Source organism: Leucopleurus acutus, assembly GCF_964270905.1.
Source record: "Leucopleurus acutus genome assembly, chromosome: 19".
In the NCBI taxonomy this organism is placed as follows: Eukaryota; Metazoa; Chordata; class Mammalia; order Artiodactyla; family Delphinidae; genus Leucopleurus; species Leucopleurus acutus.
In genome coordinates, this window is record NC_139161.1 from 51,827,274 (window position 1) to 51,854,860 (window position 27,587).

At 59.0% G+C, this 27,587-nt stretch overlaps 5 protein-coding genes across 5 annotated transcripts; all 5 read left to right on the forward strand.

The window, feature by feature from the left end:
• Positions 1-1,026: 1,026 nt before the first annotated feature.
• NLGN2 (neuroligin 2) lies at positions 1,027-10,616 on the forward strand (the record flags this gene model as incomplete). The annotated part of the gene is made up of 7 exons (XM_082860369.1): positions 1,027-1,483; positions 4,984-5,034; positions 7,157-7,306; positions 7,480-7,665; positions 7,788-7,980; positions 8,346-8,942; positions 9,743-10,616. The coding sequence occupies 7 exons, from the start codon at positions 1,027-1,029 to the stop codon at positions 10,614-10,616; spliced, it is 2,508 nt and encodes an 835-aa protein (XP_082716495.1).
• Positions 10,617-13,251: 2,635 nt separating this feature from the next.
• SPEM1 (spermatid maturation 1) lies at positions 13,252-14,469 on the forward strand (the record flags this gene model as incomplete). The annotated part of the gene is given in 7 exon segments (XM_082860648.1): positions 13,252-13,389; positions 13,489-13,546; positions 13,746-13,852; positions 13,854-13,931; positions 13,933-14,120; positions 14,122-14,165; positions 14,168-14,469. Coding segments are annotated over 7 exon segments (915 nt in total).
• Positions 14,470-16,553: 2,084 nt separating this feature from the next.
• SPEM2 (SPEM family member 2) lies at positions 16,554-18,300 on the forward strand (the record flags this gene model as incomplete). Its single annotated transcript, XM_082860856.1, has 3 exons — positions 16,554-16,694; positions 16,857-16,914; positions 17,048-18,300. The coding sequence occupies exons 1-3, from the start codon at positions 16,557-16,559 to the stop codon at positions 18,298-18,300; spliced, it is 1,449 nt and encodes a 482-aa protein (XP_082716982.1). The 5' UTR covers positions 16,554-16,556.
• A 753-nt stretch (positions 18,301-19,053) lies between these two features.
• On the forward strand, positions 19,054-22,175 carry SPEM3 (SPEM family member 3; the record flags this gene model as incomplete). Its single annotated transcript, XM_082861629.1, is given in 8 exon segments — positions 19,054-19,191; positions 19,578-19,766; positions 19,836-19,997; positions 20,047-20,803; positions 20,806-21,387; positions 21,532-21,603; positions 21,696-22,026; positions 22,028-22,175. Coding segments are annotated over 8 exon segments (2,379 nt in total).
• A 2,297-nt stretch (positions 22,176-24,472) lies between these two features.
• Positions 24,473-26,245, forward strand: TMEM102 (transmembrane protein 102). The gene is made up of 2 exons (XM_082861568.1): positions 24,473-24,801; positions 24,903-26,245. The coding sequence occupies exons 1-2, from the start codon at positions 24,588-24,590 to the stop codon at positions 26,225-26,227; spliced, it is 1,539 nt and encodes a 512-aa protein (XP_082717694.1). The 5' UTR covers positions 24,473-24,587; the 3' UTR covers positions 26,228-26,245.
• The last annotated feature ends 1,342 nt before the right edge of the window (positions 26,246-27,587 follow it).

A 27,587-nucleotide genomic window follows, 5' to 3' on the forward strand; every position in this document is an offset into this window, starting at 1 on the left:
GCCGAGGTAGCATTGCGGGGCAGCATCCTGTCGCCCGGCAACCGGCTGCAGAATCACACACCTGTCCCCGGATTTGCCCCTCCAGCATCCCCTCCCCATCCCCTCCCTGCCTCAAGGCACCTTAACTTCTGAGGGGAGAAATGGAGAGGCCCTGGGGTGCAGGGGTCTCCCCCACTACACAAATCCTTCTAGAATGAGATGTTGAAGGGAGGGTAAGGTGCTGGGCTTGTGCAGTCCCAAGAAAGACCCAAGTCTGGCCTGGGGTGGGAGTTCAGTGCCATGAAATTACAGCTCAGAAGTGATTAACACGTATAAACAAACCCACCACTTCCTGCTAATTAATGACTTGGTATTTTTATTTTCTCTTCCTTGTCTGTCTCATCCCTCCCAGGGAGGTGGGAACTGGGACTCCTGAGTCCCTGAGGAGAACATGCCTGGGAGGGATAAACAGCTGGAAGGGGAAGTACTGGGTCTGGGGAGCTGACCCTCCTTCCCCTCTGGTGGTCCTAGACGTTTAACACATCTGGACCTCACCCCAGCCTCAGACTTTTCTATCTGGGTCCCTGCTGAGGGGAGGGGGTGGCTGGGGTGGGGGGGGAGGTGTCAAGGGGCCAGAGGATGGAAGAAGGGGGACAACTTAGTCTGAATTCCGACTCACTAACCACCTGTCTCTTCTGTTTCCCCATTCCTGTCTGTCTGCCCCGTCCAATTTCCCTTCCCTTCTTGCACCTCTTCTCTGTATTTTTCTGTCCGTCCGTCTGTCTGTCCCTCCTCCCCGCAGGTTGGGCCTGCCTTCACCTTCTCCCACTTCCTTCCCCTTCCCCACCCCTCGCCCCCTCCATGGAGAGGAACAGACCCCTTCTCTGTCCCGTCTAACCCAGGTCCCTCCCCACCCCCCTCCTCCCTCCCTTTCCCCCGCCCCCTCCTCCCTCCTGGGGCGAGGGGGGCCTCCCTCCCTCTCCCCCCCCTTCTCTCTCTCTCCGAGGGGGGGGGTCCCGGGGAGGGAGGGGGGGTCCCCCGATCAGCATGTGGCTCCTGGCGCTGTGTCTGGTGGGGCTGGCGGGGGCTCAGCGGGGGGGAGGGGGTCCCGGCGGCGGCGCCCCGGGCGGCCCGGGCCTGGGTCTTGGCAGCCTCGGGGAGGAGCGCTTCCCAGTGGTGAACACGGCCTACGGGCGAGTGCGCGGCGTGCGGCGCGAGCTCAACAACGAGATCCTGGGCCCGGTCGTGCAGTTCCTGGGCGTGCCCTACGCCACGCCCCCCCTGGGCGCCCGCCGCTTCCAGCCGCCTGAGGCCCCCGCCTCGTGGCCCGGCGTGCGCAACGCCACCACCCTGCCGCCCGCCTGCCCGCAGAACCTGCACGGGGCGCTGCCCGCCATCATGCTACCCGTGTGGTTCACCGACAACCTGGAGGCGGCCGCCACCTACGTGCAGAACCAGAGCGAGGACTGCCTGTACCTCAACCTCTACGTGCCCACCGAGGACGGTAAGGGCGCGGGCACCGGGCCGGGCCCCCGGTGGACACAGCCCACAGACATCCATGCACACCCTCAGGCGCCGGCAGGCCCCGGGCCGGGAGCTGGGCCTTTGCCGGGGCCGTGAGGGGCAGTGCGTCCCTGCGGGCTCTGCGTGCCCTCCCAGGGTGGTACGGGTCCCTGCCAGGCAGTCCCAGGAACGAATCCCACAGTCAGCCCAGAAGCTCTTTGTGCACCCAGAGAGCCGATGGCGAGGGCAGCAGGACTAGGCTGGACCTACCCACCCGCTGCCCACAGAGGCACACACAGAGGGGACACTGAGGGCGGTCAGGTGGTGGAGGCATCCATCATCAGCTGCGTAGACAGCCACTCCGGCTCTGCCCCATCTCCTGCGCCCAGGCCTGGGCTTGTCCTCAGCCACTGCCCACTTGAGCTCCACCTGCACCTCAAGGACCGCAAAGACTCCTTCTCCCCAGGCCAGCATGGGCAGACGTCCTTCTGTCACATGCAGGGCCCCTCACCTGAGCTGAGTGCCTCTTCCCCAGGATGCTCTGTCCCCTGATCGCTATACACTCCCGAAGGATCAGGGAAGCTCCTTGCCAAGGGCCCCTCCACTCACAGCACAGCCCTCCCATCCCCAACAGAACACCTTCCCTGGGGCTCCGAGCTGGCTCTTCTTGACAATGAACTCTCTAGTTCACTGCGGCAGTGCTCTAGTCCCCAGCAGCAGTTTCCCACCGGACAGTTCCCCCCAGCCAGCCTCCAGCACATCGAGCCCAACCAGTGTCAGTACCTTCCAGCAGCCCATGGCAGAGGGTAATCAGCAGGCCTACAGCCACCCCAACAGACCATCCTCACTAAGAGCGCCCACGTTATCCTTCCTCCTCCCCGTGTCACCACTCCAAAACCCCCGACACACACAGAGACCATCCACTCTGATAACACCCGCCACAGGCCGTTTTCCAACAACTTTACATATAGGCTTGGTATCCAGGAACCCCACTGTACACCCTACACACCCAACACCCACACATCATGAACTCAAGTCCCACTACAAGACCAGGAATTTCAAATACTCAACACTCAGGTCAGGTACCCAACCGACCGGCACACTGACCTTGTGCTCTAGAATCCCACATATCAAAATTCCCAGCACCTTCACACAGCACGGACACCAACACTTCTCTGGAATTGTGTACCCTGTCACCCATGTAGACCTGTGCTCCTCAGTATCTCTGGGGATAGATCATGTGCCCTAGTAACACCCATACACAGGCCTTTACCCCAGTAACCCTGCAGCTGGACCACGTGCTCCAACAGGCTACTCACACCACAGTCCCCTATGTTCTCAACACCTCTCAGACATTGCTTACCCCAGCTCCTGCCTAGAGGTCATCAGTATCATACCTCAGGCTGTGACAGCACAGGTGGCAACCCTATACCCTACTCACAGATCAAGTACTCCAACACCTCGCTCCCTGCACCCGGAGGACATGCCAATCACAGAACACCTCATGCACCTCAACACCATCACTACCCCTCCCCGTATAAGCCACGCCTCCTAGCCACCCATACACACAATGCACGGAAGTTTCTACCCCAATCCTGTTCAGATTCCAAGCACTCTGATAGACCACTTACCCTAATACATTCCACACATCCTCCCCAATATCCCAACACCCTCTGCCTCAGAGCCGTCCACTCTACCTTCCCTTGCCCTCTCATGGACCACCTACCCCAGCGCCCTCCTACCAGTGAATTATTCACCCTAGTGCCTCCAATAGGCCACCCATCTCAATGCTCTCCACTCGTGGACTCTCCACCCACATCTTCAGGTAGAAAGCTGTCCCGCCTGCAAAGCCCCGCTCAGTGGGCTATTGTCTCGTCACCCCTCATGTGAAACATTCACCCAGCACTTCCCACTAATGGACTGTCCACCCCAACACCTCCACACAAATTGCCCACCCTGCCCCCACCCCACCCATGCCCACACCTTCTGTATTTTTAACCATCGCTTATTGCAGACCTGCTTGGGGCCTGACACATTCAGGTGATCTCACTGAATCTTCACACCAGCTCTGAGAGGAAGACGTTCACTCAGGCGCGCGCACACACACACACACACACACTCATACACACACAGCCGCACACATCATATTCTCACGCGCACACACGCCCTGCTGACTTCATCCCCATCCCCATCCCTATCCTGTCGGAGAAGAACAGGCCCTGATCCTAATGGGTCCCTTTGGGGCCATCACCACCAGTTGGGAGAAGCCTTGTGGAGGCTGGCCACAGCCTTACTGACCCATCCCTCCTCATGCTGGTCCCCAGGCCACCGAGGAGAAATTGATCAGCCTGGGGGAACCCCTCAGGTCTCTGGGTTCCAGCTCTCCCTTGACTAATCTCCCAATCTGAAAGAAGCCTAGAGCCAAACTCTGAGCCCAGTCTGAGGCCTTTCCTTGACGGGGCACACCTTGCACCTCCCCGCGCCTCCTGGCACCTTATGTGTCGGGCTGGCTCAGGGCCACTGTGTTTCCTATTCCCTATTTGTGGACTGAACCCCCAATTGGGGAGGGGGGCTTTTGGCATTAGAGCAGGGGTTGGTGGGGGGCTGGCGCCCCTGGTGGGGAGTTCACCATCTGTGGGGGAGGAGAGCAGGCCTGGGTAAGGGATGAGGGTGGGGAGGGGGGTCAGAGGGAAGAGGTGGAGTGGAGGGCAAGACCTGATGACCCCTTTCCCTGCTTCACCCCACAGTAGGGAGATGGGGTGAGAAGTCAGGCTTGTGAGTGCGGATGGAAGAGAAATGCTGGCTGGTGAGAGGCTGGGAGGTGGGCAGGCATCCCTCGCTGACCTCCCCCCTGCCGGCCAGTGGAGAGCTGAGGGCTTCCAGGGGCTGTGAGCTGTGGGGACGGGCTGCCCCACCCCCATCCTACCCTCTGCCCTCCAGATGGGTCCAGAGGGAAGCAGAGTCCTTTCTGCTGGAACCCCTCCTCTCTACAGCCTAGGGGAGTGGGCAGGTGCTTGGCTGGTCCTGAAGAGGGCCTGCGTGAGTGGTGGCGCCCCTCCCCGGGCGGGACACAGCTGGCCTTGGGCTCCCAGGCTCCCTGGTTGGCTTCCCCTCCCCTCCCACCCACCCCACCTCTAACACCGTTTCATTTCCAGCAATTAGCAAACACTTGGACAAGCCAAATCCTTTCCAGCCAAATCAATATGTCTTAAGACAGGCCTCAGCCCACTCAGGCACCCCACCCCCCCAAAACCAGCCTTTTCTTTGGGGCATGACTTTTTCCGGGGAGGGGAACAAAATTTGGGTTGTAGAAACGTTTTTCTCTTTTCTTGGTTTCTTTTTCTTGAAAACAAATTTTGCTTTTTTTGGCTTATTTTTTCTGCCCCTCACCCTCCCCTTTTCTGCTTTCTCTCCTCCCCTCCCCATCCACCACCTCCCCTCGACCCCCATCTTTCCCCACAAAATTGTCCTTTTTTCTCTGTTTTGTGTTCCCGGTCTTAGGTCCGCTCACAAAAAAACGTGACGAGGCGACGCTCAATCCGCCAGACACAGGTAGATTTAAAAATCCCGCTGCTGCATGTGGTTGCTGATAAGAGGACGTTCTCGGCCCCGCCCCTAACTAAATGCCCTCACAGCCCTCAAGGCCCCTCAGTCGTTTTCCCAACTAAAAACGAAAAAGAAAAGAAAAGAAAAATTTGTAATAATTGGAAAAAAGAATTACGAAAACTTCAAACGAAATTTGAACAATGTTGGACCCACTAGAAAACCGGCAAGAAAAGCTTAAACATGGCGAAAATAAAGTGCAAAAAGAAATTGGAATGTCAGAAAAAAAACAAAAACCAAAAAAACACCAAAGAATTGGATAAAATGTTTAGTTTGACAGACATTTGGACTGTTTTGAAACTTGTGAAATATAACATTTGAAAAAACAATTTTAATTTGGAGCAAAATAACATTTGAAAAAAACAAATTTAAGTTGGCAAATTGATGACACAGTCGAGACAGCAGAAACCTGCTACAGTTTCCAAAACAAAGCCTGTCCGATGCAGAAAACGCACATTTGAAGCAAATTAAAGAATTTGGACATTTTTGAAAACAGGGCCCAAAATCTTGAAGTTTCACCACAAAATTTTGAAAAAGTGCAAAGAACTTTTTTCTTTTTTTCTTTTTTTCCAAAAACGGATCTTTTTCGGTTTCTTGGTTTTTTGGGTTTTTTTCTTTTCTTGTTGAATCTGCCCCGAGAGCTTCTTGTTTTTTGGTTGTTGTTTTTTTCTTTCTTTCTTCTTTCTTGATCCTGTTTTTTGTTGTTGGTTTTGAATTCTTGTCGCCCCAGCCCCCCTTCCTGCTCCTCCCCTTTCTGACTCCCCCTCCCCCCTCGCTGGGAGTGGAGGTGCTGGGTGGGGAGGAGCAGGGAGGAGTGAGGACATTTAGGACAGGACCTCGGAGGGAAGGAGACCAGCCTGAACTGTTGGAAGGCCACTGGAGGTTCAGGAACAAAGGGAAGAATAGGATTGGGGGAGGACACAGAGAGGGCACTGCCCACCTAGGAGCTCCTGGCCAAAGTCAGGTGGAAGGAGGTGTCATAGAAGGTCCTAAGAGACAGGAGGCAGGAAGCTGTCTGTGGGGGGATGGAGGGGAGTGTCTCAGTGACCTGTTGTTTGACCTTCTGCCAGGAGGGAAGTTCCTAGCGGCATGAGGGAGGTGGGCAGAGGCACTGGGGACCAGCTGTGCTGGCGTCACCCTAGGCCTGGATCTTATTTGCCCGAGTGCCCAGGCTGGTCAGAGATTGCAGGTGTCAAGAAAGAGGAGGGCCTGGAGGCCAGGGGTGACGCCAGCACAGGCACTGTGGCTGCATCGTGGAGGAGCTGCAGGGGCAGGGACCCCGGCAAGCCCTCTCAGACTCCCACCCTCTTCCAGAATTAGTTACCCCTCAAGGGGCCTTCTACATATGGGAGTGATCATGGGATCCTTTGGTGACATGGCAAGAGAAGGGTCCAGAGCTCAGGACTTAGGCCAGTTTGGGGGGTCCGAGACTAGAGCTGCACCCTGGCTTCATTAGGCAGGCTCTTTCCCACCCTGCCGCCTCCTGCCACAGTAATTAGGCTGGGGGTTGCCATGGTAACTGGGGAGGTGACCTAGAAAGGAATTAGGGCGGGGAGGAGACCAAGCCCCCAGGGACCCTAGGGCCTGGCACCCCCTCACCCACAGACCAGGCTACCATGTGGAGCTGAGGCCCACGGCCTGAGTCGAAGGAAACGCCAGGACCCTCCCAGGATCTCTAGCTCCAGTGGCAGCCTTGGGAGCTCGCTCTTCCTAGGAGCAGGAGGGAGATTTGCTGTGTGTGTGTGGGGAGGGGTTCCCCTGGGTCCAGCAGATGCCCTGAGGAGGGCCAGCCCCCAGCCCTGCCTCTGCTAGGCTTCTTGGAAGGTCTGCCAGGCATGGGGAGAAGTGCTGTAGGGCACACTGGCAGGAGGTGGGGAGGGATCTTCTGCCAGGGCTAGCTGGGGAGGGAGGGAGGGGAATCCGGTCTTGCCCCCCAGGGATGGGAGTGACATGTCCCCTGAGCTCAGGGCTGGAACTCAGCAGGCCTGGGAGCTGGGCGGTGCTGCTTCTGGTCTGACTGTGTCCTTGTCCCCCACCCCCCGGCCCACCTACCCGCCCCCTCCCCACGCAGATATCCGGGACTCCGGGAAGAAGCCGGTGATGCTGTTTCTGCATGGCGGCTCCTACATGGAGGGCACCGGGAACATGTTCGATGGCTCTGTCCTGGCCGCCTACGGCAACGTCATTGTAGCCACACTCAACTACCGGCTTGGGGTGCTCGGTGAGGGTGGGCAGCCAACTCTAGGGGCTGGAGTCTGGGAGGAGGGCCTGCCGGCAGGGTTCCTCTAAACCCAGCAGAAGCAGAATGGCTTCTGGGCTGGACTGAGCTGCCCATAAAGAGGGCAAGGGTGCTGTGACACCCCCAGGAAGCCCCCTTTCTTCCTCTACCCCCAGGTTTTCTCAGCACTGGGGACCAGGCTGCAAAAGGCAACTATGGGCTCCTGGACCAGATCCAGGCCTTGCGCTGGCTCAGTGAGAACATTGCCCACTTTGGGGGCGACCCCGAGCGCATCACCATCTTCGGATCTGGAGCAGGGGCCTCCTGTGTCAACCTTCTGATCCTCTCCCACCATTCGGAAGGTACCAGCCACCTCCTCAGCCTGTCCCTCCTGTCCCCTTTCTCACACCCCCGACCCCACCAGGTCCCCCTTCTCCTCCCTCAGGCTGTTACAGCCCAGCCTAAAGCCTGCCTGTCCCACCAGGGCTGTTCCAGAAGGCCATCGCCCAGAGTGGCACTGCCATCTCTAGCTGGTCTGTCAACTACCAGCCGCTCAAGTACACGCGGCTGCTGGCGGCCAAGGTGGGCTGTGACCGGGAGGACAGCGCCGAGGCTGTGGAGTGTCTGCGCCGGAAGCCTTCTCGGGAGTTGGTGGACCAGGACGTGCAGCCTGCCCGGTATGGGGGTGGGAGAGGGCCAGGTCCAGGCCTCCATTCTCCTTGCTGGTTCCAAGGAGGTTGAGGGTGAGAGGTGCCCGCAGGCCACAGGCATTCCATTTAGCCAGGAGAGGTGGGCTTCAAGGCCCTCCCGGGGCCCTGCCTTCTCCCAGAAGCCTTCCCTAAGCGGAGGTGCCTAAACAGAGCCAATGTGCACAAGACTCCATGAAGTGCTTGAGGGAGGACTTCCCGAGAGGCCAAGTACCCTGAAGGGCTCAGAAGGTTTTAGCTAGGGGAGAGGGGTCTTCTGAGCAGAGGACTCAGCAGGCTGTGAGCTGAGAGGAGGCCGGTGAACAGGTGATGCGACCTTGACCCCTTCTCCCCAGCTACCATATCGCCTTTGGGCCCGTGGTGGACGGTGACGTAGTCCCCGATGACCCTGAGATCCTCATGCAGCAGGGAGAATTCCTCAACTACGACATGCTCATCGGTGTCAACCAGGGAGAGGGCCTCAAGTTCGTGGAGGACTCGGCGGAGAGCGAGGATGGCGTGTCCGCCAGCGCCTTCGACTTCACCGTCTCCAACTTTGTGGACAACCTGTATGGCTACCCGGAGGGCAAGGATGTGCTGCGGGAGACCATCAAGTTTATGTACACGGACTGGGCCGACAGGGACAATGGCGAGATGCGGCGCAAGACCCTGCTGGCGCTCTTTACCGACCACCAGTGGGTGGCACCGGCTGTGGCCACCGCCAAGTTGCACGCTGACTACCAGTCCCCTGTCTACTTTTACACCTTCTACCACCACTGCCAGGCTGAGGGCCGGCCCGAGTGGGCAGATGCAGCACACGGGGATGAGCTGCCCTACGTCTTTGGTGTGCCCATGGTGGGCGCCACCGACCTCTTCCCCTGCAACTTCTCCAAGAATGATGTCATGCTCAGCGCCGTGGTCATGACCTACTGGACCAACTTCGCCAAGACCGGGTGAGGGCCAGAGGGGTTGGGTCGGGCATCCCTGCAGGTCAGGGCACATACCCCCTCCATCCTCAGCCCCTTCTCTCCCTCTCCTTCACACGGCCATCATTCCTCCATCAAGGCACTCTTGCCTTCTCAACTCAGACACCTGCCGGACAGCTCTTCTGTGTGTGTTGAAGACTCAGAAGAGTTGGACGGAGAGGTCCCTGTCTTTTCTGGGGGGCGGGCTCACTTGGTGCCTTCGGCTCCGTGTCTGTCTCTCCTTCCCTCCCTTTCCCACCCAGCTCTCTCCTTCTCCTCCCAGAGCTCGGCCCGCTGTCTGAGTGCTCCCGTCTGTGTGTCTGAGTGTGTGTGAGGGTTTGTGTCTGTCTGTCTATTGCTGTCTCTGCCTCTCTCTCTTGAAATCTGTTGATATCTCTGCTTGCTTTGATCTGGTTACTCTGTACTCGCTGGTTTCCCCCTAGCTGTCTCTCATGTCCTTTTGTGTCTCTGTTTCCATATGTCTCTATCTCATTCAGTCTCAGACTCTGCCTCTGTCACTGGTGGTCTGTCTCTGCCCTCTCTGCCCCTCTGTCCTCATCTCAGACTGTCTCTGGCAGTCTGGCTTCATCCCTATTTGTCTGTCTGTCCGTCCGTCTCTGGCAGTTTCTCTGTCTCTTCGTGTCCGTCTCTGTCTCTCTTCCCGTCTCCCCAGCTCTCTGCATCTCTGTCCATCTCTCTCCCCATTCCTCCCATAGCAGGCCCCCACCCCCGCCTTTCATGGGAGCCTCACCCTTACTCCTCCTTTCCCTGCCCCGCTGTGTCCACAGCGACCCCAACCAGCCGGTGCCACAGGACACCAAGTTCATCCACACCAAGCCCAACCGCTTCGAGGAGGTGGTGTGGAGCAAGTTCAACAGCAAGGAGAAGCAGTACCTGCACATCGGCTTGAAGCCGCGCGTGCGCGACAACTACCGCGCCAACAAGGTGGCCTTCTGGCTGGAGCTCGTGCCGCACCTGCACAACCTGCACACGGAGCTCTTCACCACCACCACGCGCCTCCCTCCCTACGCCACGCGCTGGCCGCCGCGCCCGCCCCCTGGTGCCCCGGGCACTCGCCGCCCGCCGCCTCCGGCCACCCTGCCGCCCGAGCCCGAGCCCGAGCCGGGCCCCCGGGCCTACGACCGCTTCCCCGGGGACTCCCGAGACTACTCCACGGAGCTCAGCGTCACCGTGGCCGTGGGCGCCTCCCTCCTCTTCCTCAACATCCTTGCCTTCGCCGCCCTCTACTACAAGCGGGACCGGCGGCAGGAGCTGCGGTGCAGGCGGCTCAGCCCCCCCGGCGGCTCGGGCTCCGGCGTGCCCGGCGGGGGCCCCCTGCTCCCTGCGGCCGGCCGTGAGCTGCCACCCGAGGAGGAGCTGGTGTCGCTGCAGCTGAAGCGGGGCGGGGGCGTCGGGGCGGACCCTGCGGAGGCCCTGCGCCCCGCCTGCCCGCCCGACTACACCCTGGCCCTGCGCCGGGCGCCGGACGATGTGCCTCTCTTGGCCCCCGGGGCCCTGACCCTGCTGCCCAGCGGCCTGGGGCCACCCCCTCCCCCGCCGCCCCCCTCCCTCCATCCCTTTGGGCCTTTCCCCCCACCTCCCCCCACCACTACCAGCCACAACAACACGCTCCCCCATCCCCACTCCACCACTCGGGTATAGGGGGCGGCTGGGGAGGCCCCCCTCCCCGGCCCTCCCGGCCCGCTCAGAAGGCAGGGAGGAGGACTTGGCGACAGGCTTTTGTCGTGTGGAGCTGTCACACGTCGAGGAGCTTTAGGTGGACATGGGTTTCCTCGCCGGGATGCGTGCGCTTCTCCCGCGCGGAGTGGCCCGTTCTCTTCTCCGGACGTGGGCCTTTGAACAACTGGGGGGGGTGTTTCTTCCCCTCCGTCGTCTGGACACCCGTCTTCGGTGTGTGGAGACGCGGAAGTATTTTCCCACGTGGAGGTGTGCTTTCTCACGAGGGGGTGCGTTTTCCCATGTGCAGGGTGAGGGTTTTTTTTGCCGCCCTGGACACATGTTGGCTCCCTCAAAGAATTTCTGTGGGGATTTGTGCCCCAGAATCCTGTTCCCTCATGCCTTCTCCCACCTCCTCCCTCCTCCCACCCCCTGGAGACCCTGGAAGTGGTGTGTTCACAAACAGCGACCCTTGGCCACCGGACGACGCAGGGTGGTGCCTGGGAAGTAGCGAGGAAATCACAGCCCCCCTGCCCTGCCCCCAGCCCTCCCGCCCCAGCGAAGCATGTGTATCCCCCGTGGCACAAGTGAGGTGAAGCACGGTCTCCCCAGGGCAGGCCTCGCCTTCCACAGATGACAGACACACATTCCCTGCCGCGGGGAAGGGAGGAGATCCTGCATCCCTGTGCTGCCTGGGAACGTGTCTTCCCCTGGGTCCAGGATGCATTTCTGAGTGGAAACATGTTCTTGCATGTGGATGTATGTTTTCCCATGCAGACGGCCCCTTTCTCTCCAGCACTTCCCTGCATCTTAGGGCCTCAGGCCCAGCACTTACCTTCTCACAAGGGAGACTTGTGAGAAGGACAAGTGAAAGGACTTCAAACTGACAGAAGCTGAGGGGGAGGGACAAACCCTGAGGAGATGAACAGACCCTAAGCTCTGCCCTTCCTTCCCCTAGAGTTCGGGGGGTGGGGGGCTGCGTGGCACCTGCCACCCACAGAGGCCGTGCATGTTTGACCAAAACTCTCACCGCGGTCTGAGGGCAGCCCTTCTTCCCTCAGTCCTCAGACCGTCGCTCATCCGTGCCAAACTGGTGAGGTAGGTTTGAGGGGCGAAGACCCTCCAAAACGTGCCAAGGATTCCTCAGCCCTGGACCCGGGCAGGTAGGATACAGGAGAGGGGGAGGTGGCAGCTAAAGGGGTCCCGCCTGCGTCCCTCTTCTCGCCATGTCTCATCCCTCCCTCTCTGCCCCTGTTTTCCCTCCCCCCTTCGCCGTCCCCCTCTGAAGACATCCCTTCCAGGTCTCAAGCCAGCTTCTCCCCTCAGCTGCCCACCCCCTCCTTTGACCTGCCCCCTCTCCCCTGGGCCCCCAGGGCTGAGGGAAAGGAGCAGTGGAGGGGGGAGGGGAGGAGAGCAGGGGAGAAAGGCTTCCCCGGACAGGTTGGGGGAGAGAGCGGGGTCAGCTGCACTGAGGAACAGATGGAGGGGGCAGTGGGGGACAGCGCTTGGGCAGACACCAGCAGGAAGAATTTGATCTGAGAGGATGTGTGTAAGGCGACTGCCCACAGAGGAACGGTCTGGGCCTCTGGGGAAGGGAACAATGTCGGGAAGCGTTTCAAGGGACACCAGCCGAGAAGGAGCCGATCCCCGTCTGCTGGCATTTTGTGGGTTCCTTGGTGCCAAATTTGAATAGGGGGTGGAGTGCTGTCTTCCACTGACCCCCAAATCCCTGGTCTTGGCTCCCCAGAACTTTGCCTCCTGCCTGTCCCTCTGCCCCCACCTCCACCCATGGAAACTTAGTTCTTTTCCTACCCCTTCCCCTGCCTGGTCTAGCTCCTTTCCAAACAGCCCTGCCTTCTAAATGCTAGGGACCTGGGCCCTGAACCCTGTAGACAGATGCCCCCCAAACTGGGGCATGGGAGGGGGGCTGGGGGACCCCATGATTCAGCCACGGACTCCAATGCCCAGCCCCTGTCCCCAGAACAATTCCTTGACAATCCCCTGCCCCCACCCCAACCCTTCGCGGCTCTGTACACATTTTTAAACCTGGCAAAAGATGAAGAGAATATTGTAAATATAAAAGTTTAACTGTTGGATTTGCCTGCTGTTGTGTTGGGAGGTGGGGGGGGGGCTCTAAAGAAACAAACCCTGGAGAAGTGACTCTGCCAGTGAGGGAGAGGGAGGGGGTCCGAGCCCACAGCCCTTGCCAGTGAACAGCTCTGAGGTCAGAGAGAAAGGGGGAGTGGGTGCTGGGGTGAGGTGGTCATTGGTAATGAGGTTGTTCGGGGAGTTAAGATCAGGACCAGTGTCTGTGCAGAGGTCAGAGCCTCGCGTAGAGGACCAGGCAGGGGCTGATGGGGACAGACAGCAAACAGGCCAGAGGGCCTATGGGCTGGTGCAGGTGGCTGGCTACAGGAGAGACACGCAAGGTGAAGGGTTTGGCCTCTGCTAAGCCCTGGCTCAGGCTGGAGGGTCAAACACAGGCCCAGGACTCTCCCTCTTGGCACATTTTGAGGGAGAGCCCCACATCACTGTGACCCGCTTACCCCCAGGAGCCTCTGGGACAGGAAGGCGGCCGATGGTACTGTGGGCACAGTAGGTTGGGGGCCTAGGGACCCCCATGGCCACGGCTGAGTGGCCCCGGCCCGGCTGGGCCTCGTGTCACAGCACCAACAACTGCCAGGACCTGGGCAACTCCATCCTGTCGCTGCTGGGCCTCATCATCTGCGTTAACATTGGCATCAATACGGTGACACTGGTCAGGGTGGGGCCGGGTGGGAGGGTGCTGGCAGGATGGCTGGGGGGCAGGCCGGGTGGCGGGGGCCTGCCTGGAATCACTGTGTCCTCCCCCACCTAGCTCTGGCGCAGACTCCGTGGCTTCTTACACCAAGTGTTTCGAGTTATTTGTGAGAAAGGTAAGTGGAGGATGGGGAGGTTGGGGAATAGGAAAGGCAGAAACCAGATGTTCTAGCCCTGACCTTAAGCGGGCCCCTTCCTCTCCCGCTCTCCCTGCTCAGACACCGTAACTATGCAGATTCTCTTCCTGCACCCTGCCTCTCCAACCTTGGAGAAGCCAGGCTCCCCACCAGCCTCTCACCTGTCCCTGATCCACAGAAGCTTCTGAGTTATGCTCACCTGCGAAGCACACCCAGCCCCCGAAGCAGAGCGCCCCTGCAGTCGGCCTTCGGTGCACCATGGACCCTGTGAAAATGACCGTGTCCCCCCCCACCCACTCGCCACCATCGCCGTCGAGACTCTTCAGCACGCCGCGCCCACCGCCCCATAGCCTGGGCCCCTGACAACTGACTGCGATGACGAGAAGCCCCCACGTCAGCACACAACAATCTGCCCCCACAACTGGAATTGCCCCAAGGACTGGGAAGGCTTTCAGTCCACCCAGGGGTTCTGGACTCCCTGGGCCCAGGATGCCGTGGAGCCACCTACCCAGACCATCCGCTTCCAGCAAACTGCAGAGGGAAGGCCACTCAAAAGAGGGGCAGTCAGAGCTGGGCCTACAGGCCTACGCGTACCCTCTGAACCCCCGCCCCACAGCCCTCAGGCCCTGAGCCACAAGAACGGGTGGGGGGTGTCCCAGGCAGAACAGGAGCAGTGCCCGCCAGCCCAGCCACCCATCCTGGGCCCAGCCCACGTCGCAGACATCCCCCGGCGCCACTCCTCAGGGCGCGTAGCCTATAATGCCAGAGACGTGAGGCGGCGGCTGCGGGAGCTGACCAGGGAGGTGGAGGCCCTGTCCCACTGTTACCCCCCGGTCTCTGGATCCAGCACGGCTGAGGGGACGGGAAAGGCCTGGGTATACCATTCCCTGACAGAGAGGTGACTGGAAGAAGAATAAAAAGAAGAGAGGAGGTGGTTTGTGGTGGTGTGGGGGGGTGCCAGGGCCCACACAGCACCCAGAAGCCTGGTTGCTAAGGAAATGATCTCCCTGGCAACAGGGCCTAGAGAGCCCTGAGGACCCTCATCAACCTCTTGGCCTCACCAGGCCCTGTCCTCAGCCCTTCCCCAGGCCCTTCTTGGTTCCAAGGCTCCCACCTGCCTCTACTCTGTTCTTTAGTGCCCAGGGAAGCCCCCCAAATCCCATTCCAGATCCCCAGGCAGTACTGGCCTCAGTCTCTCAGAGGTCCGGCTCCTACCAGAGCCCTGATTTAGGCTGTAACTACAGGTGAGGTGTGGTCCCTCTGAAGCCCTGGTTCCTTTGGGGAGGGATGGCTGAGAGTGAGGGTACCCAGGCCCTCACAGTTCCCCAGTCAGAACCCAAAGCTCCTGTATACTCGAGAAGGCTTGGAGCGGAGGATAAAATATTGAGGACACTCTCAAGGGCTGCGTCCACACAGCCCTGTGTGACCTCACTGCTCTGATTAGCACTTCCATGTCACAAATGAGGTGACTGAGGCTCAGAGACGCCAAGTGACTTATTCATGGTCACACGGACACCAAGGATCAACTTCATGGCCTCAGACATTCCATCCCCCTGCTCCCACAGGTAGATTCCCATTGCTACTGGCCCATCAGAGTCTCCTCCCACCTTCCTCAGTTTCCCATGTAAACTCATCGGGATATTGCATCCACTGGACAGCAGGGAAACCCAGGCCCTACCTACTTCTAGACACTTGGGATCACACACACGCACACAACCTGGGAACAAGGAGCCAGGTCGAAGGGACTAGACCTCACCTTCCATACCAGATGGGTTCCTGGAATGTGAGCAGATAGGCCTTTTATGAATCACCCTGCTTCTCTGTTCATTTTCATTTGACTAACGTTATCGATCATTTTAAGCTGATTCCATTAAGTGGGTCTATATTGAGCACCTGTTATGTGTTTGGAGTCTTGATGGAAAATGCCCACTGGCTCTTTCTATTTCTTTCTTTCTTTTTTTTCTTTTTGGCCATGCAGTGTGGTTTGCAGGATCTTAGTTCCCCAACCAGAGATTGAACCGGGGCCCTCATCAATGAAAGCGTGGAGTCCTAATCGCTGGACCTCCTGGGAATTCCCAGTTCCTCTATATCTGTTGAGATGTTCATTGTACAAACAAAATGACTTGAGGTTCCCCAGGTACCACTTTCACAGACCCCAGCAATGTACCCTGTTTATAATAGTAGATTCCTTTTGTCATATCACAATTACATCTATTTTGTGCTTTGTGAATTTCATGTGGTTTTCTCAAGACAGCAGCTAACCGTTTTTCACCTCGGAGGGTTGGCTCAGTGGGAGGGCAGTTGGTTAGGAAGGAGAGAAACCATGGTTGGGGGTGGTCTCTGGCAAAGGTGGCAAACCCTTGCTTTGAAGCGAAGGGGCCAGTGGGCTCAGTGACCACCAACACCTAAGGCTGCAACCCCCCGCCAGGAAGGGGTGGGTACGGTGGGTACTAGAGGGGTTATGACAGGGAAATGGGCAGGACAAGGAGGGGATGGTGCAGTGGGGCGACCCCAGAGGGGACTCTTACTGTCACTCATCCATCTAGTCACCCTCGCTGCTGGCCCCAAGCAGGCGTGGGTGGGGAATAACAACAGGCTACATAAGCTGCTATAATGTCTCGAACAATGAAATGGAGGAAATCCTTTATGCATGATTCAGTCCCTATGAAGACTGTCTCTCATCTGTAGCAACCATGCTTGCAAATCAAGTTAAGCAAGGCCCCGTGGAGACAGAAGGGCAGACTGAACTCTGGGGACTAGGCTCCATGTAGTGGGAGCCGAGGGCAGAGATGGCCAGATAAAGGGCCAGCTGAGTGGATGAAAGATTGGCCACCTCGGCATTGTGACTCCCTGCAACGTGCCTCGTTATGACCATGCTCCCTCACCTGTTGGTGGGTGTCCGCAGGTCCTGGCATGACTGCACTGTGGGTCAGGGCTGGTGGCGGGTGGGGGCGGCCTGCGGCCCAGATGGCCCTAGGACCCCCCCACCATGGAAAACTGGCTCTGGTATGACAACCTGGGGTGCTGCCATCAATACCAAGAAAGTACCCAGAATGCGGAGGACTTCCTACTCCTGCTGCTGGGCCTTGTCGTTCTTGTCAGCATTGGGATCAGCATGGCAACTATGGTCAGAGATGGTTGGGGACCACCAGTAGGGGTGAAGAGGGCTGAGGGTGGGAACCAGCTGCAGCCTGCACCTCCGTCTGCAGGAACGGTCTTGGCTGGGACGGGGGGTGAGGGTGGAGAGCCTGGCCTTCATTTTCACCCGCCCCACCCCACCCCACCCCAGGTATGGCATGGGCTCCAGAATGCCTTAGACAAGACCATCTATTGGATTAATCAGAAAAGTAAGTACGGTAGACAGGTAGGGGGTACCCCGCCCCCGCCACTCCCAGGGCCCTAGAAACCCAGGGCCCCAGGTTCCCAACCCTGAACTCTTCTGACAGTTGCCCTGCCCTCACGGACTCTCGCCTCCCCCAGATGAAATCTCGCAGGCTTGTGAAAGTTCCCCCAAACATCCTCCAGCCAAGGCCCAAGATGTCCACATCCACTGCACCCTGGACCCTGTGGAAGTGAAGATGGCCTTGCCCGCTTGCTACTCCCTGTCCTCCTACCATCATCTCCGCAACCATAGACGCAGCTGCAGCCGCCGCCCCTGCAGCCACCAGCGGAGGCCGAAGAACCGCAGACAATTCCCCTACAGCCGCTCAGGCTTCCGTAGGCCGCATCGCAGCCACGGGATGTCACAGCTGCGGCCGATGCCCTCCTTTGATCGGGAGGACCCGGACTCCTACCTGGAGGAGGAAGATGACCTTTCCTTCCCACAACCCAAGTACCCGTGGGGGTGCTGGGGAGGGCTCTACCAGCAGATGGGCCTGCCCTCCAACGTGGGCCTCTGGGGCCGCCAGGGTGGGATCCTGGCCAGCCTGCCACCACCCTGTTTCTACCTGTCGCCCGAGCTGCGCCGCATGGCCAAGCGTGTGGAGGCCAAGTCCGAGCTAAGGCTGCAGTCCTTCGGGGCCCCCTGCTCACCATCCCGCATCTGGGGCAACGTGGAGGCTGACCGGTGGACCTCGTCTCCACCACCTCCCCGACGATTGCCCCCTAAACCCTCGTGGGTCCCTGGGGGGCACAGCACTTACCCCTCAAGGGGCCAGCTCCCGTATGACTCCTGGGATCAACGGCGGCGTGGTCTGGAGAGCTCTGAGCCTCCATCCGCTCTGGTGCCTCGGTGCTGCCGGCCCAAAGCCTGGCAGCGCAACTCCCCCCCGGCCCACGGACGGAGCCTCCCCAGCTGTGCTCACAGCCAACCCAACCGCAGCCCGCACCCCTTCACGGGACACTTGAACTACTCCTGGGATCCCCACGAGGTGCGGCGCCGGGCGGCCGAATGGGCTGAGACGCTGCCCGTGCGGCGCCCTCTGGCCACGTCCGCCTCCCTCACGGTGCTGGCCGAGGCCTCGTACCAGCGGGCCCTGGCTCCCAGCTCTGCGCTGCTCCTCCGCCCCTCCCAGCCCCTGCCCGACGTCCAGGCTACCGAGCACCCTCCACCCCCGCCCACCTTCATGCCACTCAGGCGGAACCCGGGGGGCAATGCCAACTACCAGGTGTGTGACAGTCTGGAGCTGAAGCGGCAAGTGCACGAGAGCCAAGCGCGGGCCAACTCGCTGCTACCTTCCACCTTGGCCTCGAGGCCCTCTCTGCACAGGAGCCAGACTGGGAAAATGAACTGACCAGCAGCAAATGGGGGCGGGGGCGGGGGGCGGCAGGGCATGGAGAGAGGAATAAAGAGCGCCAGAGTCCAGGAAACACTGGTGGTCTGTGGCTTGGAAGCACCACTCCTTCTGCCAGCCTGGGTCCCTGCCCTTGGCTTCCTGCAATAAGAAGCCAGTGTCCCCTTCTTGGCCTGAGGGTCCCTTTGGTTTAGTGGCCACAGTTCTGCCAGCAGGCCCCTCCTGGTCCTATACCATGCACTAAGTACATCTGCAGCTGCAGACTCCAAACCACTGGTCTCTGGGCACCTCCTCTGTGTCTCAGCTGTCCCTGTCCCCAAAGAGCCTCATACAAGAAGCTGCTTCCAAACTGGGAGATTCCACATCTGGGCAGGTCCAGCTCCAGGCCCAGTGAAGGGCATGAAGAAGGCTGAGGCTCTGGACTCCAACCAGGCCTTCAGCAGGCCTCTGAGGCCAAGGTCTTCCTAGTCTCAAGAGGGGCCAAGAGACGGAATGTGTCATTCGAACAAGTGAGTCAGCGGGCGGTGAGCGAATGAATGACCGCTCGAGCGGAGGTGTGCCGGCCACCGGGCCCTGTTTGACTGTCCAGGCTCAGCTTACCTGACCCTGGTTACCAGGGGAATGCCACCCTGGGCCCTCCTTTTCGTCCCCCTCCCTCACTGTGACCTCACCACCTGCCCCACTATGACCCAGTCTGGCTCCCAGTGACTATGTGGAGGCCAGGGGACCCAGGCAGTCCTTGGACCCCCGGCCATGGGTGAGCGAGCCCTCTGCAGAGCCGAGCCATGCTCTGGCACCATCCCCAGGAAATGCCAGGAGCAAGGAGACTCAATTCTTTTGCTCCTGATCAGATTAATCTTCCTGAACTTGGGGATGAATGTGGTGACTATGGTCAGGGCAGGATCTGTGCAGCGCGGTTGGGGGAGCCCTGGGGTCTTGAAGGGGCTGAGGTGGGAGGGCTGCTGGGGTGTGACCGGACAAGGGTTGGATTTCAGGGCTCACCCTGCTCCCGGCCTCGCCCCTCCCCTTCTTCCCTCAACTCTGGAGGCATCTGAAGAGATTCTTGCGGGCACTTTTCAATCGTATTTTCCACAAAGGTGAGTGGGCGCCGGCGTGGGTTCAGGGGATGTGGGCCTGTCCCCTTTCTTCTATCCCTGCCTTGATTCTCAGCCCCTCAGGAACCCAGGCCCTGACCCATCTCGCCTTTCCCCGCAGACAAGCAAGCCAGCTGTGTAGGCAGCCATCGCATGTGCATGCGCTGCTCCGTGGATCCCAAGAACCTGTGCTCAAGAGTTTCTCCCTGCTTCCGCCATCGCCCAAGCTTCCTGCTCGGGCACCCAAACCACCCTGACTCCTGGATACCAGACACAAAGGATGAGAATGCTTCTAAGTGCTGCTGGATGCCGCCTCAGTGTGGACGGGCTGGGGCTTCCACGGAGGCTCCACGGGGACTGTGGAAGGAGCGGGTAGTGGGAGCTGGGGAGGCCCCTCCGGTCACAGCCTTAAAGTCCCAAGCCAACTTTTACTCCAGGTAGGAGACATCTTCCAAGCTCCGCAGGATGAGCAAGGTGGGCGTGGTTCCACTCCGCCTGCCCCAAGACAGCAAGACTAAGACCCCAGACTCTGACCCAGCCCAGGCCCCAGCCCGGGCCCAGACCCGCCCCCCAGTTCAGCCCCCTGCGCACGCTCCTGCCAAGGCCCAGACCTTCTCCTCAGCCCACCCCACTGAGCACACCCACCCCCCAGTCGGAGACCTGCTCCCGAGGCCACGCCCATGAGCACACTTCCGCCCAGGCCCAGGCCTTCTCCCTAGTGCACCCCACTGGGAACACTCCTGCCAAAGCCCAGACCTTCTCCTCCACCCACCCCACTGAGCACGCCCCACCTCAGGCCCAGACTCGCTCCACATTCCACCCCCCTGAGCACACCACCCCCCAGGCCCAGACCCCCTCCCCAGCCCTCACCCCTGAGCACAGCCCTGCCCAGGTCCAGGGCCCTGAGCATACCTCAGCCCATACCCCAGCGCAGGCCCAAGCCCAGGCCCCCTCACATGCCTCAGCCCAGTCCCTGGGCCACACTTCTGTCTGCACCCTGACCCATGCTCATCTGACCTATATCCATGCCAACACTCTGGTCCCTCCCCCAACTTCTGCCCCAGTCCCTCCCCCAACTTCTGCCCCTGCTACTACTCCTGCCCTAGTCCCTACACCAGCCCCTGTCCCGACCTCTGACACAACCTCTGTCCTAGCGCTGGTCATGGCCCTGACGAACACTCCAGTCCCTTCCACCACCCCTACCCCCATCCTAGATTCTATTCCCTCTACCTTGTCTGCCTTCAGCCAAGGCCTCTCCTCCAGCCGTGTGGTCTACGATGCCCGCAGGGTAAAGCAGAACTTATTCCATGTGTGTCCCCCTCAGAACCCTGGGTATTCCAGAAAGGACTTGGGTACCCTCTCCAGGCCCCAAGAGGGGCATGGTCTGGTGAGCTCTGGTACAGCTGAACACTCAAGCAATGTAATGGGGACAGTGCTAAGCCCTCCACAGGATCCATACTGGGTTACCTGGAGTTGGGGAATATGGAATGGAAGATCTCAAATGATGCCAAAGACAAATTTGTACAGTCCAAGACCTTCCCTTACTGCAGCTTCCTTCCTTGCAGGTCTGAGAAGAGAAACACGGACACCCAGACTCCAGTCTACCCCAAATTCCTGTACTCCAAGGATGCTGCACCTTCTCAACCTTGCTTCCATTCTCGAACCAGTGCCCAGAGCTCACCATGCACCATGCCTCCACCATGCACTCTTTATCTGCCTCTTGTTTCTCCCAGATCATGGGTCCTTCATCAACACAGCAACCACCAGAAGCCCTCCACCTTAATACAACCCCCCACCTTTCCCCCAACCTCCAAGTCTCCTCGGTCTGTCCTCTCTTCCCAGGGCCCCATCCCTCCCCAGTTATCCACTACTTTCCAAACCCCAAGCCAGGCCCAACCCCCTGGACTTCATGAGAGTCTAGGCCTCAACCAAGGTTCTATCCTCCCAAGGACCCCAGGCCCTTCCAAAGTCTGCAGAGTTTCCAGAAACCCAGGCCTTACCCCAAACCCAGGCCTCCCCCAAGAACCCAGGCCTTGCTCAAGATCCAGGCCTCCACAAGCTTCCAGGCCTTACCCAAGATGCTGGAATTTACAGGGGCTCAGAACATACCCATGACCCTAGCTTACACAGCACTCAGGAATTAATCGAGATCCTGGCCCCCATAAGGGTCCAGCCCTTACTGAAGACTCTGGCTTATCCAAGAGATCAGGCCTCCATAACAACTCATGCCTTATCCCAAATCCTGGCCTCCACAGGAACCCTCTAGGAACTGACTCTGTCGAAGTTTTGGGCCCACATCAGACCCCCCTGAGGCAGTTCGTCGAAAGGAGGATGCAGGGCAGCACATACCATGGACTTGTGTCCCACCCAGTCAGAACTCCTGCTCTCCCAAGGCTCAGGTGGCCTACAATGACCTGCTAACCTTCTCAGAGGTACCTGTACTGATTGAGCTGCAATCACCCTCCCGGCGAGCAGGCAGCCAAGACTGGGTGTACCACCCAATGGATACAGTTCCTCCAGCCTGCCAGAACTATCGCCAGATGTCTACACCTCCCCAAACCAGCTGGAAGCCCTACTGTCCTGGGTCAGGCACCCGGCTAGGGCATGTGGTCTTTGACGCCCGCCAGAGACAGTTCAGGCAGGGACAAGTGTGAAGCTCTGTCTCCCAGGCGCCGTCACCTACAGACATCCAACAACTCACTGGAGACCATCAAGGAGTGGGGATATCGGTGTGTGATGAGCAACTTAGAAAAAGAGGGGACAGATATGCATGAGGAATAAAGAGACAAGAGAAGTGTTCTGTGGGTGGTTGAGGACATCCACCCCAGCCCCATCCCACAGGGCCTGATGAGAACCTAAACTATCCCTGCTTTCCTTCCATCGCTGTCTAGCTAAATCCGTTATCCCCAAGGCCCTAGAGTTGCATCGTCAATTACAGTAGCCACTGGCCAAATGCGTATTAGAATGTAAATTAGTTAAAATTAAGGAAAATTAATTCTGTTAAAAATTAAGTTAAAAATTCTCTTCCTCAGGGAACAGAATTTCCCTGGCATCCAGTTCTGTTCCCTGGCGGTCCAGTTGTTGGGACTTGGCGCTTTCACTGCTGTGGCTGGGGTTCAATCCCTGGTAAGGGAACTCAGACCCCGCAAGCTTCATGGCTTGGCCAAAAAAAAAATTCTGTTCCTCAGTGCCACGACCTTCTAAGGGCTCAGTAGGCACATGGAGCTAGTGGCTACTGCACTGGACGGCACAGATTTAGAACATTTGCATCATCATGGAAAATGCTATTGCAGAGCAGTGCTTTAGAGTTTAGAGCAATTTTCCTTTCCCTGTCACCCACCCCCGGCATCTTAAAGCTCCCCCAGAGCCCAGAGAACTTAGCTCTTCTTAGGGTGGCTCAGAAGCCACCCTCTGGGGAGGAGGTAAGATGTGGGGATGGACACCCAATGCCTGATTTCCCCAGACTGTGAGAAAGAGCCCAGGCTTCAGTTTTCCTCATCTGGTCTCTTGGGTCACGACCAGATGTACGGAAACTTGCCTCCCCCGTTCTGGGCTGTGTTTGGGGCTCTTGGTTACTGAGGGAGAAGACCTCTCTTTGTCAGTGACTAGGAAACCTTGTGTTTTAGGCTCCCCAAATTGAGCCCTGGATTCTGAGGGTCCCCTCCTTCATAGGCCTCTCAATTTTTCGAGGTGTCTCCACTTAATTTTCTTGCCCATGGACTTAGGCCTAGTTCACTGTGGAGACAGACCCCTGGGAAAAAGGAATGTTAAAAATCCTGGTCCAGTATGCATTGGTCTAATCTGTGAGTGTGTCTCTGGTGTCCTATCTTTCTGTCCTATTATTCTGGCTCCTAGTTTCATCCTGGACTTAAGCTGTGTCCATGATAGCTCTGGTCGCTGAAAGCCATTTCCTTCCCCTGATAATTTTTCATTGCCCTGCCCTAGCCCAGCTGGAGTTTCCTCTGGACTTGATTTTCAGTCCTGATAACTCTTCTGTATACACACATAAGCTGCGAGATTCCAAAGTGTTTTCCCTGCCACCATTTGTGTGTCTGAGGTGGGCAACACTAATATGTCCCTTCCCTGAGTCAGATGTCCATCCCTGGGTCACTACATGCACACTATCAGTGTGTTCTTGTCTAACGTTACCACCGCCGATTCCAAGGAGATACGTCCCAGCCGGAGAGCCCATTTCCAACACCTCTCTGGCTCAGCTCTGACCTTGGACAAGTCATGTGCAACCTTTCTAGGCTTGCAGTCTCATCTCTAAAATGAAGTTATAATTGCATGCAAGAACCCTTCTAGATTTAAATGACCAGGGCTCCTCTACTCCCAAGTGAGATGTAGAGTCCCCTATTTCTCCGCATGCCCTAGTGTATGTCCGTCATTATTGTTTGCTATTCAGATCCATCCTATTAGGCCTCTGTTCTAACCCCAAGGAGTGTTTGTGCGGTTCACCTGGCCTTGTAAAGACACAGAATAGTTTATCATAAAGACACAGAATAGTTTATCTCCAAAGAAACTACAACTTCCATCAGGCACTACAACGGAACAGGAAAGGATGTGGGGGCGTGGCCCCAACGCCCTGGTAGCTTTGAAGACAAACTACAACTCCCAGGATAGCCGCGAGATCTCTGCAGAGCGAAAGGAGTGACTGAACTCTGACTGGAGGCCGGGCTGGTCCGGAACCACCCCCACAGTCTCCAGAAAGGGGCGTGGTTATAATTTAGGGGCGTGACCTTGCGGGCAGCAGGAAGAAGTTACCTGTTGAATCTTACTATCCATTCTCTTCCCAGTCTTTGTAGCTAACCCTAAGAGGGAAGCCGCAAGCCACTAGCTTCTTCTGAAAAAAGAGGTAAGGGGGCGTAGACAAGGGGCAGCGAAGGAGGCTATTGCATTCCTTAGGAGGGGCCAAACAGCTACTTTCTACCTGCTGAGTCAGGTGAACCGTTCCATGGGGGCGGGGACCAGCATATGAGAAAAAGGCAAAGACGGAGGAGGTATTTATTTGTTCTCTTTCAAGACTAAATTTAGGACCCTTCGTCTGCAGACCCATTGGCGGACTGTGTCTTGGGAACCCTCTTGGCCTCTGGAAGAGAAAAGAACGGGGGCCAGTTTTCCGCAGCAAAAGGAACGGCCCGTCTGGGCTTCCTCCCGTCTGTGTATTTCCTAGCCCCCAAACGACAGAGCCCTATGGCTTCCGCGGTCTGGGGGAGTGCTCCCTGGTGGGGCCCACCGCCCCCAGCCCCAGCCCGGCCGCTCACGGACATCGACTTCTGCTCTGGGGCGCAGCTGCAAGAACTAACCCAGCTGATCCAGGAGCTGGGTGTCCAGGCGAGCTGGAGTGAAGGTCCCAAGCCAGGACCAGATCTCCTCCAGGCCAAGGACTTTGTTTTCTCTTTGCTTGGTAAGTAACCCTCCCAGCCTTCGGGAACTTGCAGCTCTCAGCTCCGCCTCACCCCGCCCCGGCTCTGGATCACGCCTTTACGATCCCTTCTCTTTCCTTAGGTCTCGTTCACCGCCGGGACCCTCGCTTTCCTCCTCAGGCAGAGCTCTTGCTGCTTCGTGGCGGGATTCGCGAGGGCTCCCTGGATCTGGGGCCTGCGCCTCTAGGTCCCTACGCTCGGGGACCTCACTACGACGCCGGCTTCACACTCCTGGTGCCCGTGCTTTCGCTAGATGGCACTGGGCAGGAGCTGCAACCGGACGTGGGATCCTGTTACGCATGGCTCTTCCTCCCAGAGCAGGTACGCGGAACCTCGGTCCGGGAGGCATGGCAGGATTGCCTAGGACCCCCAGTCCCAGGAGGACGTGATTCGATCCACCCAGCCCAAAGCAAAGAAACTCCCAAGGATCCGCAAATCTCCGTGGACCAGCTACACGGTGACGTCACTGAGCCTGAGGCACACGAGTCTTTGGAAAACTCACCTAGTAATGTTTCAGTGCCAGAGTTGCCTCAACAAGACGTAACCGATATTGACTTTACCTCACCAATGAAAAAAACGAATGGTGACGTCACCAAAGCAGCCGAAGTTAGCCCAGTGCCACAGCCGTCGGAGGCTCCGGAGGCATGGCCCACATTGTGCCCCGCCCAGGTGGCTGCCTGGTTCTTTGCTTCACTGGCTGCGGTCGCTGAGTCCCTGTTTCCGGTCCCGGGTGCCCCGCGCTTGGTCCACGCAGCCCGCCACGCGGGGGTCACCACCATCCTCGTGGCTACGCCCGGGCCCCCGCGCCGCCTCTTGCTTTTCGACTTGATCCCCGTGGTGTCCGTGGCCGGCTGGCCCCAGGGGGCTCGGAGCCACTCGTGGGCCGGCCCGCTGGCCTCGGAGTCGTCTTCCTTCTACCTGGTGCCCGGCGGCGGCGGCGGCACAGAGCGGCCGGACGCCCCCGGCTGGCAGCTCTGCTTCGCCCGCCAAGAGCTGGCGCTCAAGACGCGCATACCCGTTCCCCTGCTGCAAGCGCACGCGGCGGCCCAGGCGCTGCTGCGCCCGCTGGTGGCCGGGACTAGGGTCGCGGCGCCCTACCTCCTGCGGACGTTGCTCTACTGGGCGTGCGAGCGGCTGCCCGCGCTCTATCTGGCGCGACCCGAGAATGCGGGCGCCTGCTGCCTCGGGCTGCTGGATGAGCTGGGCCGGGTGCTCGAGGCTGGGACGCTGCCCCACTATTTTCTGAGTGGCCAAAAGCTCCGTGCGGGGGACGGCGCCGCTTCGCTGCTCGGGGCGTTGGCCCTGCTTCGCAGGGACCCTGCCCTCGCCCTGCGCGCCGCTGTGGAAGAGGCCAAGGCTGCACGCAAGGGGGGCGGCTTAGCCGGCGTGGGAGGCGGGGCCCATTAAAGACGCTGTTCCTACTAACCTCGAATGTGCTTCTGTTGGCCAGCGGGATGTGGAGGGAACTGCTCTCCCCTCACCTGGGAGACAGGCTGCTGAGCGATTTGGGCCTGAAGAGCCCGTTCTAGAAGGCCTCCTCGCCGGTTCCTCCGCTTCCTCGTACCCTCCTCCCGCCCCATCCCTGGCACAGGTCGTTCCATTCTGGCCTCTCCACTTTCCAAATCTGTGGCCAGCACCCCTCCCACTCCGGTGCAGCGTCTGGCATCCATCTCCCGCCAGTTCTTATGGTCTTTTCTCTTAGGAGTCAATAGGGATGGGGGTAATATATTTGCTGAAAAAACGTGTAAAGGAGAGAGGTATGGAGACCAGGGACTGACAGTTTGTCTCACACAAAAGCAGAGACATTAAGGAGGCCGGATTTCACCCCAGGCTAGACTTCACCACCACCGCTATCTCTTCAGTTATTCCCCCCACCTTCCTCATCCAGTTCCGTCCTCCATCCCGGGCAATAGGGTCCCTTTCTCCATTCTCGGGGCATCCGCCATTCCATCTATCTAAGCCCAACCTCTCCTCCCATCCAGAGTTCCATTCAGTGGAGTCGCCTCCTTGTCCCTCCTCCTCTGAACCCCGAGACATGCGGCCTTGCCTCGGCTCCGCCTGTCTCTAAGACCTTCGCCACTCCCTGCCTCCAAGGAACCCCGGGGTTCCGCCCGCCCAGCTTCACCCCCGCCACTCTTTCCCGGCGTCTCCGCCCCCTGCCCCGCCCCCGGGCCGGCTCTCGGAGGAGAGGGGAGCCGCTGTCGCCGCCGCCGCCTCAGCTTCCCACAGCCGCTACCGCTGCCTCCGCTGCCGCCGCTCCGCTTGGCCCAGCCGCCAGGCCCAGTGCTCACTTCGCCAGACCAGGGCGCTCTGCGGAGACACCCTCAATCCTTCCTGGGGTCCGGGACGCCTAGCCGGGCGTGGGGGGAAGCTCCGCTTGCGGGGTACAGGGAGGGAGGAGCCTGGAACCGGAGCCAGCGCCAGCCGACCCCGGATCGACAAGACAGGACAGGTTGAGGGGCGTCGGGGAAGGAAGAGGGGGTGCTATAGGCAGTCCCGGGGAGGACAAGGAAGCCCTGTCGCAGAAAGCTCTGATGCGCTCTGACTTACAGCGGGTCTGTTCACATTTGGGGACCCGTGACAACGTGGGTGCACTCCTCTCTCGGGGGGCTGGTTGGATTGGAGGGCGTGGGATCTAAACAGCACCAGCTGTCCCCGAGGAAATTAGGGGCTGCCAGAAAAAAAAAGCCAAAAACCTATGCTCCTTATTCCGAGGTGACAGAGGGCCCTCCAGACAACCACCTGGTGTAACCACTAGGAAGGGCGG